The 13,708-nt window shown below is 32.7% G+C and overlaps 2 protein-coding genes across 3 annotated transcripts in view; one reads left to right on the top strand and one right to left on the bottom strand.

Moving 5' to 3' along the window:
* LOC136833692 (uncharacterized) overlaps positions 1 to 8,814 on the bottom strand; it is an 84,221-nt gene extending 75,407 nt beyond the window's left edge. Inside the window, exon 1 of one of the 2 annotated variants that reach the window (XR_010851565.1) lies at positions 8,329 to 8,454. The gene's annotated coding sequence lies outside the window, so the exon portion shown is untranslated. Of the gene's footprint in view, positions 1 to 8,328 lie in introns of both variants that reach the window. The other variant, XM_067095886.1, reaches the window with a different exon arrangement.
* A 713-nt stretch (positions 8,815 to 9,527) lies between these two features.
* Positions 9,528 to 12,613, top strand: LOC136833691 (forkhead box protein C1-A-like). Its single transcript, XM_067095884.1, has one exon. It carries the CDS (start codon positions 10,483 to 10,485, stop codon positions 11,956 to 11,958), a length of 1,476 nt encoding a protein of 491 aa, XP_066951985.1. The 5' UTR covers positions 9,528 to 10,482; the 3' UTR covers positions 11,959 to 12,613.
* Positions 12,614 to 13,708: the final 1,095 nt, after the last annotated feature.

The raw sequence follows: 13,708 nt of genomic DNA, 5'->3' as shown, positions 1-13,708 counted from the left end.
TATATATATATATATACATACATATACATACATACATGTATACATGTACATGTTTGTATGTATGTATGTATTACCTTTGATATTACCCTTGGTATTAAATAATATTGTTAATCTATGACGAGCATTTTATTTTGAGAGCTTTCGGGATTAAAAACTTAATCAATGGGTCTGATATGAATGACAAAAAGAAAGCCAGAAAAATAATTGAATCTGCAACACAGTATATTGTCTGTCTGCGCATTACATTCAACTAAATAGATAAATGAAAGCAAATATAATAAAAAAATAGTAGTGCATGAGAATTAAAGATTGGAAGAAAGGAAGAAAACATAAAGAAATCAAAGTAAGGAAAATTGATTTGGACATCATAATTCAAACATTGGACAAGCACAGTAGGGTATATATTCATATATATATATATGCTTGTTCAGTGTTTGAATTATTTTTCTTAATTTGATTTTTCATGTCTTACTTTTTTGAATCTTTAATGTCTTAATACAGTATTTATATATATATATATATATATATATATCATATAAATATATATATATATATATTATATATATGTATATATATATATGTATATATGTATATATATATATATATATATATATATATATATATATATATACATACTCACATACATAAATACATACATACATACATACATACAACAGACGGGTCAGATTAAACAAATGCCAATCGTAGACTAGATCTCTTGTCACTCACCTGTAGTTTCACCTTTATTAACAAAGGCCCTTTAATTGGGGGTTGAAATCTATTCGAGTAAAATGATGGAACCTAAAAATCCCGGTTAGTGAAAGGTCATTCCTGGATGAAACTGTTTTCCCTTATGGCAGAGAAAGTTGGTTTAGAAAGTGGAAATTACGGTTGAAAGGAAGAGCAACTCTCTCTCTCTCTCTCTCTCTCTCTCTCTCTCTCTCTCTCTCTCTCTCTCTCTCTCTCTCTCGCGAGGAAATGGATTTGTATAAACACCAAGTAAAAAAATGAGCTGAAGTTTCTTCGGCGCACTCGAGTTTTCTTTACAGCGTATAATGCTGTATGAGCAACGGACCGTGAAACTTTCAGCCACCGTCCGGTGGTGGCCTGTCCTATAGCGGTTCCAGATGCATGGTCATGGCTAACTTTAACCTTAAATAAAATAAAAACTACTGAGGCCAGAGGGCTGCAGTTTGGTATGTTTGGTGATTGGAGGGTGGATGATCAACATAACAATTTGCAGACTTCTAGCCTCAGTAGTTTTTAAGATCTGGGGGCGGACAGAAAAAGTGCGGCCTGACAGACAAAGCCGGCACAATAGTTTTCTTTTACAGAAAACTGAAATGGAAAAAGGTCTGAGGAAGCCTGCGTTTATGATATTCCTGAAACCTTTTACGAAAAAGGTAATTAATGTGTTCTAGGTAAGGTAATTTGGCATACTTTTACCAATTATTTATAGTACAGTATATCGGTATTAGAAGGAGTTTTTTCATAAAAAATCCAGAATTTTATAGAAGACGAAAGTAGGATATAAATTCTTAGGAAAAAAATTTCAGATGAAAATGGTTATATATGATGTAACACTTTACAGTCGGAACAGTGGCTGTTCGCTCTAACTATCAAAGTACATAATGAACTTGATTTACAGAATTTTTAGCAAAATAATACAACACCAATCTGATATGTGTACTGTATCTAACTACAAAAGGTTCAAATATATCTTTATTCTTGTATATCAGAACATCTAGAAATGAATAACCAAATTTCCTACTCCATATCTTAAAATAAATTTAAATACATCAATTCAGCATTCAAAGGTCCTTATAAATAACGAAGGCATAATCCACAAAACTTTTGATTTCTGAATTTTTATATAAATAAAATGAAATCAGACAAGATCAAACATTTTTCCTGACCGCAACGAACAAGTGTGTCATTTTGTTTCCTAAGAAAGGCGATTTTACTAAGAATGCTTGTTTTCAACGAAGTTCAAGTATTAAATATATTATGTATCTGCGATGGTTTTGGGTAGTCACGTTTCAGTATAGCTTTACTATGTAGCCTCATGTTAATTTTTAATGCTCTTTGGTTATATATTATTTTTTATTTCATCTGTTTATTTCGATTCAATCACAGAAAGACAGTTTATTTTATAATTTACAGTGATATTTATTATTATTTTTATTATTATTAATTATTATTATTATTATTATTATTATTATTATTATTATTATTATTATTATTATTATTATTATTATTATTATTATTATTATTATTATTGGAAAGAAGTAGGCCCTCTTACAAGCACTGACCAATATTGACGTGCAGGAAAGGCGGATTATAAAAAATAAAAAAAACACTCAATATAAAATCATTTCCCACAACGCAACCGTCCTTTAAAACAAAACATAATATTATTATTATTATTATTATTATTTCAATTATTACCAATTATTGGAAGGAGTAGAAGCGAATTACAAGAAAAGCAAAAACCAATATAAACGTGCAGGAAAAGAGAATTACAAGAAAAACTAAAAAAAACTCAAGATATAAAAATCATTTTATTAACAGATTATCCTTGTATTACATTATTATTATTATTATTATTATTATTATTATTATTATTATTATTATTATTATTATTATTATTATTATTATTAATTTCAGCTTTATGATACGGCAGTAACTTCGAAAACACGCAAAATAGAATATATTTAAATTGTTTAGTATTTTATATGACATTAATGGCGACATAATCTCGTTTAGTTTGGTAACAGTTGTTTTCCATTAAGCATTTGAATACTAACATAAATGTCTGAATTTCATTCAGAAAATTTGAGACCTTTTTGAAACCTTGTGGGTAATAATAATAATAATAATAATAATAATAATAATAATAATAATAATAATAATAATAATAATAATAATCTGAGCTTCAATCAGAAAATTTTAGACCTTTTTGAAGCCTTGTGGGTAGTAATAATAATAATAGTAATAATAATAATAATAATAATAATAATAATAATAATAATAATAATAATAATAATAATAATAATAATAGTCTGAGTTCCAGTGAAAAAAATTTTAAATCTTTTGAAACCTTGTGGGTAATAATAATAATAATAATAATAATAATAATAATAATAATAATAATAATAATAATAATAATAATAATAATAATAATTCAATCAGAAAATTTTAGACCTTATTGAAACTTTGTGGTAATAATAATAATAATAATAATAATAATAATAATAATAATAATAATAATAATAATAATAATAATAATAATAGTAAAGGCATCTATTTTCAGTGTAATTATTTACATTGTTACTTTAGTTACATTAATTTTCTTTAAATTAATAATAATAATAATAATAATAATAATAATAATAATAATAATAATAATAATAATAATAATAATAATAATAATAGCAGTAAAGACATCTATTTTCATTGTAATGATTTTCATTGTTATTTCAGTTATATTATTTTTCATGAAATTCCTAACAACAATAATGTGATTTGAAATAGCGATGGAATTATTATTATCAACATTTCTTCATATAAAATTTATAACCGCACAATTATTTTGTCTCAGTTCCACAATCAACAGAATTAATATAATAATGAGGAATATGATGATAAAATCAAGAAAGAAAAAAATGCCACTATTTCCATTACAACGAGATAATCCGTTAATGATCAGTGAATTGATAGTCTTAAGGTTAATACAACACCGGTGGAATTATCACCTACCCTATAATCGCGGTTATCCGTCCTGTTATTTGTGATGATAGGAGCGATATGAAAAATTATTTCATCTTAATGATTATAATCTTGAGAGTAATGCTAAAAAAATTTATGATAACACTGAGATATCCATTATACCTAAGAGAATAATAATAATAATAATAATAATAATAATAATAATAATAATAATAATAATAATAATAATAATAATTTTTCATTTTTTATTACTCACCATGGGTTCTTTTCAGTTAATTACTTTTTAGATATACTCGTAGCTATATAATGTAGAACAAATGATAATGTTAACAAATTTTGTTTTTAATTTTGGAAATATGCAACTATAGGATGTTGAAATAATAATAATAATAATAATAATAATAATAATAATAATAATAATAATAATATAAAATTTTGCTTTTAATTGTCAAATACAAGGCTACAGAACATGGATAATAATAATAATAATAATAATAATTTCAATAAAAATAATAATAATAATTTAAAAACAGATATGATATAGACACCGTCATAATAATTACAATCGGATTATTCTCAAGAATATTGATCACAAAGATAAAAATAATAAAGGCTTCATAGCTCACTAAACGTTTATGGCTGAGACATCGGCTTTTTATTTTAAATATGCCTGCGTACGGTTTTACAGTCTTATTCTCAAGAATATTGAATTAAATGATAAAACTTCATAGCTAAATAATGGTAACATGTTTATGGTCTAAACAATCCACTGTTTTTATATTTTCATTCTTATTATTTATTGTTTTTATGTTTGCATTGTAGTGATCTTACAAGAAAGGGATAATTCAACTCTGAAAATTTTCTGTATAGACTTTCAAGAAACAGCAGTTTTAGGATATTAGACTGATTGATTGAACTTCTGGTTATAACTAAATAATGTTTGGCGTGAGATATTAAAAGTACAAAAAATCCACTGTTTTTTATTCAATCAAGACAGACTTATTTATTGTTATTATGAATTTCATTGAATTACGACCAGTAATCATGCATGTTGATAAAGGTATAATTTTTGTGAATTAATTTTCAAAATAAGAAATTTGAGTTTTAGGAATTACTGGGCAAAATAATGTTGATTGAATGTTTGAATTACTAAAAAATAATGTTGATTTGAGTACAAAAAAATTACTGCCAAAATAATGTTGATTTGAGTTCCTTTCAATCAAGACAGACACTGTATTACACGTTATTATGAATTTCTGTGAATTACTACCAAAATAATGTTGATTTGAGTTTCTTTGAATTACTTCCAAAATAATGTTGATTTGAGTTTCTTTGAATTACTGCCAAAGTAGTGTTATTTGAGTTTCCGTGATTTACGACCAAAATAATGGTGATTTTAGTATTCTTTGAATTACTACCAAAATAATGTTGATTTTAGTATACATTGTAAGTTCACTTTGGGCCCGAATGTCCTAATGAAAATGTAATTTTTTCATGAATTATTGGTAAACTGCAACAGTTCCACAGTAAATTTCTTTATTCCCCTTCCGCTTATGAGTGAATTGTGACAATAAAATACATAGGTATATATATTATTCTTCTATCGCCCTTTAAATAAAAGGTATTAATATTTGCAAAAAAACCGTTTTATGTGTCAAATGCACCTATTTTTTTAAACGTATTGATTTTCCTTTGTAGAGTCAAGATAATTTTTAGTTATTGGGAAAACTAATACTTTGTAGAGTTTTTTGTACACACATATATATATATATATATATATTATATATATATATATATATATATATATATATATATATATATATATATATATATATATATATATATATATATATATATAATATATATATATATTATATATATATATATATATATATATATATATATATATATATATATATGCATTTATTTATTGCCTTCATGCAAATAATAACATATGCAGAAAACTATTCAAGAAAATAAAGTGAAAGGCTTAACAATATAAATTTTGCTATCAAAAATCATGCCATATATATAGTTGAAACTGAATGTTTTCATATATAATGCACTTGATTAATTCATAAGATATTACATCAATAAGATATTATATATGTTTTAATGCATACACTTTATATCTATCTACTTATCAATCTCTCTCTCTCTCTCTCTCTCTCTCTCTCTCTCTCTCTCTCTCTCTCTCTCTCTCTCTCTCTCTCTCTCTATATATATATATATATATATATATATATATATATATATATATACATATATATATATATATATATGTATATATATATATATATATATATATATATATATATATATATATATATATATATATTTATATATTATATATATAAATATATATTTATATATATAAATATATACATATATATATTTATATATATTTATATGTATATATATACATATATATATATATATATATATATATATACATATATATATATATATATATATATATATATATATATATATATATATATATATATATAAAAACCAATCATAAGGAAACCGATACATTTCAGATGCAATTTTCTTATCTACATATATTGACAAGTATAGCCATTTGCATACGCTAGTTGTTTTTGTATAATAACGGATATGTCATTTTTATTTTATAACTGCTAAACTTTAAACGGGAACTTAAATAGCAAAATATAAAGTTCTAATTGTATTTCTTGTCTCTTAATATACGTTAATCATAGCTGTAATGAATTCATTATATAATCATACAATGTAGAACATCTTATAAAGAAGAACAGTCATATTCTTTACTAAGGGAATGTATAAGTTGTAAATATATACAATTTTGTCATATAAGTATACATGGGGTAAGGGATTAAAGTGTACATTATATATGTGCGGCCGGACGTGGAAGTGTGTGTGTGTGTGTACTTTATAGGAAAAATTGTGATATATATATATATATATATATATATATATATATATATATATATATATATATATATACAGTATATAATACATATAAATATTTATATATATATTTGTATACACATTTATATAAATATATATATATATATACATACACATATGTGTGTGTGTATATATATATATATGCAAGTAGTGAGTGAGTGTGTGTATACGCACATAGATAATTAGATACAGACACAGATAGGTAAACAGATAGATATATTAAAATGTGTTTCCATGTCAGTATGGGCATGCACATACATTAGTAAAAATTATACATTCATAGATTTGAAATTGATTAAATAGTGAATATGTGTATACTTTCTCTGGGTAAAGGTTAATTTTACATCTGCATAGACATCTACTTACAAATCAACAACTTTCACTTCCATTTTATGCTCAGAATAAATATTATTGTAATGATATTTGTTTTCCCTTGAATTCCATCTTTCTATCTAATTTTATGTTAGGTTAAGCTAACTTGCAATCGAAAAAATAAAAAATGACAAAGGTATATATATATATATAGATTTTTCATATATGTGTATATAATATATGTATATATGTATATATATATATATATATATAAATATATATATATATATATATATATATATATATATATATATATTTATATATAAATAAATATATACATATTTTATTTACTGTATATATTAGTATTCAAGTTTTTATTAAATGCTTTTTATTTATGAATATTAGGCTTAATTCTTAGATATGCTTGTGATGAAGATTCGAACGATTTGATGCTTAATGAAAACAAATCCATAAACTTATTTTAGGCATGCGCGTAGGTTGAGCAAGTAACATGCATAAATGTGATTGTGATTCTGATCAACATTTTGTATTTTGTATTACACATCGATTCTGTAACGATTATTTATTATTATTATTATTATTATTATTATTATTATTATTATTATTATTATTATTATTATTATTATTATTATTATTTTCCGTTTTTGTTCTTTGTGATAATAATGAATAGAATTGGAATAGAGATATTAATAGAAAATTTTGAATTTGGTGACTTCAGGTAATGACAATGAATATTCTTATGATGACAAGAAGAATGTAATTATTATTATTATTATTATTATTATTATTATTATTATTATTATTATTATTATTAGTAGTAGTAGTAGTAGTAGTAGTAGTAGTAGTAAAAAAATATACAACATTAACTTTGTAACAGGAACTACAATAATACATTACTAGTGATGAATAATTTCAGAATGACAGCTTACATAAAAGAATTTGCAGTAATTTCCTCTTTAAATATTAAAAACGATCACCATTCATTTATTTGGTCAAAACTCTGATTCGACGGAAAACATTTTATAGATAGTCTACTAATAAACAAAGATGTGATGGTGTTACAGTAAAGCTTTCAGTCTGTTCTGTCTCTCTGTTTGTGAGGAATTTCATAATTTAATATGTTTTATATATATATATATATATATATATATATATATATATATATATATATATATATATATATATATATATATATATATATATAAAGTGTATGATTCTGTGCACATGCACAAAGTTGCGTGTAAAACGCAGTACGTCATAATTAGAAAGGATATCTATTATCGTATCCTAACGCCATGCAATAAAGACATCAACCTCTGCACAGCCACAGCAAATGGTGAACAGCGCCATCGAGAGCTTTCCAGGCGTCGCTGGAACTGGGCGGAGCCTCCGAGTCCATTGTCGAGAGGAGCAGAATCCCAGGCACCACGTCCTCTGGAAAGCGCTCTGGAAAGCGGTCTTCATATTCTTCTTCTGCGGGAAACTTTATTCCCTTTTCCCTGCGCTTATGAATTTCGCCGAATTTTGCACGATCGTCGGGATTCAGTCCTCGCTTTTCCAGCCGTCGAGGTTTTGGCGTGACGTAACTTTACGTTCGTCCTCCGTTCATTTTGTCTGCGACGCGTTTCGCGAATTTCCAGTTTCGGTCTCAAGATCGGCGACACCACCAATAATGTCCGTGCACGTTCGGCCGCAAGCATTCTGCTTCCTTCTCTTTCGGGCTGTTATTTTGTTAAATGGTGTTCACCCACCGCCCACCCAGAGCGCGCCCACCGAGACCTCAAGTTCAAGACTGAATGTGAGCAAGAGAAAGAAGGGGGTTCTTGTGTTACCCCCCACCAAACTACCTCCGACCAACTTTATTACGCTGGATTTGTTAAAACCGCTGTATAAACCTGTTTTGGGCCCGACGTGTTTTCACAAACTCCGTTTTGCCATCCCCCTCCTTTCGAGAAGATCTCTCTCTCTCTCTCTCTCTCTCTCTCTCTCTCTCTCTCTCTCTCTCTCTCTCTCTTCCTTCCTTCCTTCCTATCTTCGCTCCTTACTCTCTCTCTCTCTCTCTCTCTCAGTTCCCCCTCTCTCCCCTCTTCATTGCCCCCACCCCTGCCACTACTCTGTTTGGATAACTTTTATTGAGCCGCAGCTAATCTCTTTACCTCGGATTATCGAGCCGGGCCGAGGGGTTAGAAGTGTTGGCACCAAATTACCCTCTGAGACTTGGGAATTGTCCCTCAGATTAAAGGGGGGGAGGAAAATTGCGAGGGGCAGGACCGCGTAATTTGTTCCCCCCTTCGCTTTACCAATCATCTGATATCAATGGGCGGGGCGGGAGATCATAACTCAGTCGAGTGCCATTCCCATTGGCTGATGCCGACAATAGAGGGCCACTCATTGGTGAGCGAGCGGCGACCTGCTGCTCCCATTGGCCGAAATGGTCAGGGGCGGAGACTAAATATAACATGGCGAAGGATTAAACTGTTGGCTTAAAGTAAATTTTCCTAGACTTTAAGATAGTTCAGTTGGCCTTTGGATGGGGACCAGAGAGTACCGTGGCTCTGCGGCGGAGTCTTGTTGACTTAGCACCCTCCGTTAATTCTTGCGGTGTTTAGAATAGCAACAAGACTGTTTTCTTTACCATTGTTGGAATCACAGGAAAAAAAAAAAGAAAGAGAGAGAGAGACCTGGCCGATGTGTTTTCTCAATTTTAATCAAGTCACGAGCCGCCAAAGAAATTTATCTTAAGAAAGATAACGAAACGTGATGCCGATAATGGTGAACTGATTTATGTTGTATGTAATGGTGTGAAAACTCTGCCCGGTCGGAAAAAGGGTGTGCGTGCGTGCTTTGCGTGAGCGTGTGTTTGTGTTTGTAGGTCTAGCTAGAAGCTCGGTCTAAGTCACGTTGCTCGACGCCGACAGTGAACTCTTCTGCAGCTTGTTTTGGGATTTATCATCATGACAAACAGAATGCAAGCGAGCTGACCCGACGGACGGCGAACGAAGGCTTCTGAACGTCCTCTCGCGCCCACACGCTGTCTCTGACACCCGCCCGATCTCCACCTTTGCAACTTCTCGCTGTGATACGACGGTAAAAGAAGAAAGAACCTTTCATCTCGCGCTGTGTTCAGTGCTGTGTATATCTCACGAGTCAGGTATTCTGATGCGTAAATTGTGAGAGTCATATTCGTGGACAGAAAAAAGAGAGAGAGAGAGGGAAAAGAGGAGGAGGAGGTTTGAGCCGATGTCATTTATTGAATGAGTTGGGTTTAACGGCGGCGCAGCCAGCGAGAGTGAAGAGCGGATGGCGTTGTAAAATTATTCCCTACGCCTCTCCTCTTCCTTTCTACTACGCCTCCTTCTTCAGCGACCTCTCCTACGCCCCCACCCCCAACATTTTTTTAAATCTTCCCTCAAAGAGGTGTCCGGTCTGCCTCAATTGGGGTGGACCACATAATGCTTTTTAGCCAAAATGTGTGACCAGTGGTCAGCTTACCCTGTGAAGATGCACACCCTGTTCGGCGATCAGCAGTCTTACTACCGTCATGCTGCCGCTACCTATCCCCCAGCTGCCCTGCAGCAGATGTCAGCGATGGCGCCCAACACTTACGGCTACGACGGATACAGCGCCATGGGGCGATACCACCCTTACGGCTACACCCCCCAGCAACACGCCCCTCCGAAGGACATGGTCAAGCCCCCTTATTCGTACATCGCGCTGATCACGATGGCCATCCAGAATAACCCGGAGCAGCGAGTCACGCTCAACGGCATCTACCAGTTCATCATGGAGCGCTTCCCCTACTACAGGGAGAACAAGCAGGGCTGGCAGAACTCCATCAGGCACAACCTGAGTCTGAACGAGTGCTTCGTCAAGATCCCCCGGGACGACAAGAAGCCCGGCAAGGGGTCCTACTGGACGCTCGACCCCGACGCCAGGAACATGTTCGACAACGGCTCCTACCTCCGACGGCGGAAGCGCTTCAAGAAGAAAGAGGCCGCCCCTACGAGGGACAAAGAGGACGTCCTCAAGCGTCAGGATCAGCAGCAACTCACGCCCACGGGACCGGATTCCGACCAGAGACCTCAGCAACCCGATGCCACTTCCGTAGCAATGCAGCAGCAACAGTCGCAGCAGCAACAGCAAGGGGCACAGCAGCCGCAGCCTCGGAATGTTGTTGGGGGTCAGCCGGATGCTGAAGGCGTTCAGGTAGGGGGCGGAACCCCACTCTCCCCTCTCTGTCAGCCCAAGACAGAGCCCCTGGATTCCCCTGACCTCCCTCCTGCATGCCTGCCGGAAGTGAAAGCTGCAGGGCACACTCCACCTCTACATGCCCATACCCACACGCCGCCCCTCCACAACCACACCCACACGCCGCCTTTACACGCCCACAGTCACCTGCCGCCGACCAGCTTGCCCACCACCACATCCAGCGCAGGTCACGAGGGGTCATACCTGGAGGTGGCCTCCTCGTTCAGCGTGGATTCCCTGGTCCCAGGGTCGAGGGACGTCGGCCGCGGGGACACGAGTCCCGCTTCCCTCCTGTCGGAGGTGCAGCAGCAGCAACAGCAATACCGATCTAATATGTACTACGACACCATGGGGTACTGCCAGTACAGCGACGCCCGAGCCCCCTCTGTCTTCCCCACAGCTACTGCCGACGACATGACAGCTTGCGGCAGCGCCGCCGTCACTGGCGGCTCGGCTGCCGTTGGAGGCATGACGATGCAGGCTGCAGCGGCGGCGGCTGCCTATTCCCGATCTCACGGCTCTTGGTACTCGCAGCCCCTGGAGACGACGAGCGGAAGCAGCGCTGCTGACGGAGGATTCCCCAACGTGCGTGATATGTTCGAGTCTCAGAGGCTCCTGACCAATCCCTCGTGCCAGTTGGGATTCCGAGCTTCCTACAAATATCCTTCGTACTACGACGACGCCGCGAAATACTAAATGGTGATCTAGGAAGTCAGACTGATCGATTTGCTTTCTGATGAAACTCTCTGAAGGTGGTCACCCCTCCGTCAGGTATATGGAAAGATAATTGCGGTAAGACGGGAAAATGTCTTATGAGATACAGGTGACATTATCGCCACACGAAATATTTTTTTTTTTAATCTTTATTCTAGTGAAACCAAAGAGATGTTATGTTTTTTTGGTGACTTGGGTGTCTTTGCAAGGGCGTGGACGCCCTTGAAGGTGTTGTGGGCTGAAAGGTAATGCTCTTGTTAGTCTCAAACGGCGCCCGTATTAATCACCCTCTCCCAAAAGAAAAGTGATTTCTTTCGGGCGTAGGTTGAACAGAAACTCATGTTGGCCCCCCACCCATTATTTTTTTTTAAGCGAATTTAATTTCTGAAATTATATGTGACGTCACCAGTGCTGCAAGCAAGCACCGTGGTTGTCCCTTCACGAACTCAGCATGCGCTTGCGCCTTCAGCTATGTACGTATAGAGAGACATTCATGTACGCGTAGGATTTTTTTCCTATGTACGTATTATGGCAGATCTGTGTACCGCTAGGACAGACCGATGTGTATATCTTGATATTATTAATAATATTATTTAACATTGTGTATCATAATGCATAATATATTACGCTTTTTATAGATGCATGGTTTCATTACACCCCTTCATTATTTTATTATAAAAAATCCAATATATCTCATTTTTAAAATTCAAAAAATAAATCTTAGCATTTTAGATATTCAAAAAGACAAATTTCCTGATGTTTGCCTTTGAACGGTGCATTGTGAAATGATTGATAAAAATAATTATAACAGAATTATTAACCTTATATGATATTCAAAAGCATTTTTCGAAAATTTAGAAATGTATTGTATTTATAGAAATGCTGAGAAAACCATAAATTTGGCACATAAATTTTTAGTATATAATTATAAGGACATCTATAATTTATAATAGATGATTGATGTTTGAAGTGTCATATGTAATTCATGCTTGATATTTATTGAACTTCAGGCATTCCTCAAAAATATTCAAGAAAGTAAAGCAGAAGTACTTTTTGAAAGAAATGTATTTACAACAATAAAAATTATTTAAAGAATTTGCAGGAATATTGTAAAATGTTCTATTGCCTCAAAAAATGAACCACAGTGTTTTTGAGTTATTCTCTAGTGAAAACAGAAAAATTAAAATTAATAATATCACTTATTCTGGATTCCAGCATTTGTAATAAGGATAAAAAAAATTCTAAGGAATATAAGATGATATTATTCTTATGAACAATATATTATTAGTTTTCATATTTCTTACAAGTCGCAATTTCCTTTCTATTTCAGATGAGAAAATTTTTTCCGCTAATATATTTAGCGAGGAAACTGAAAAAGTTCTAATCATGAATAATAATAGTTTAGAATGATTGGCAAAATAATTCCCTGGCAAAATAATTCCCTTTGTCATCCATCTTACCAGAATAAGCAGGTGTAGTCGGAATTATTGGAACTGTTAAAAATATTTTGTCAGGTTCCAAATCCTTTGAAAATTAGGAAAACTATCCCAATGAAAACCTAATGAGTTAAAGTACCTCAGCAAAATATCAGATCATTATATTTGAATGATGAATTCAAAATCATCAAGATATTACAGTCTGAAACGTGGTTCTTTCCAGGAAAGGGGGAATTTTGTAAATGATCCACGTATTCCAAAAGACACTGGATATATTTCATATCAAAATATAATAA

Source organism: Macrobrachium rosenbergii, chromosome 52, assembly GCF_040412425.1.
Source record: "Macrobrachium rosenbergii isolate ZJJX-2024 chromosome 52, ASM4041242v1, whole genome shotgun sequence".
In the NCBI taxonomy this organism is placed as follows: Eukaryota; Metazoa; Arthropoda; class Malacostraca; order Decapoda; family Palaemonidae; genus Macrobrachium; species Macrobrachium rosenbergii.
The sequence above is the reverse complement of the archived record's forward strand: the minus strand, read 5'-3'. Positions and strand labels throughout refer to the sequence as shown.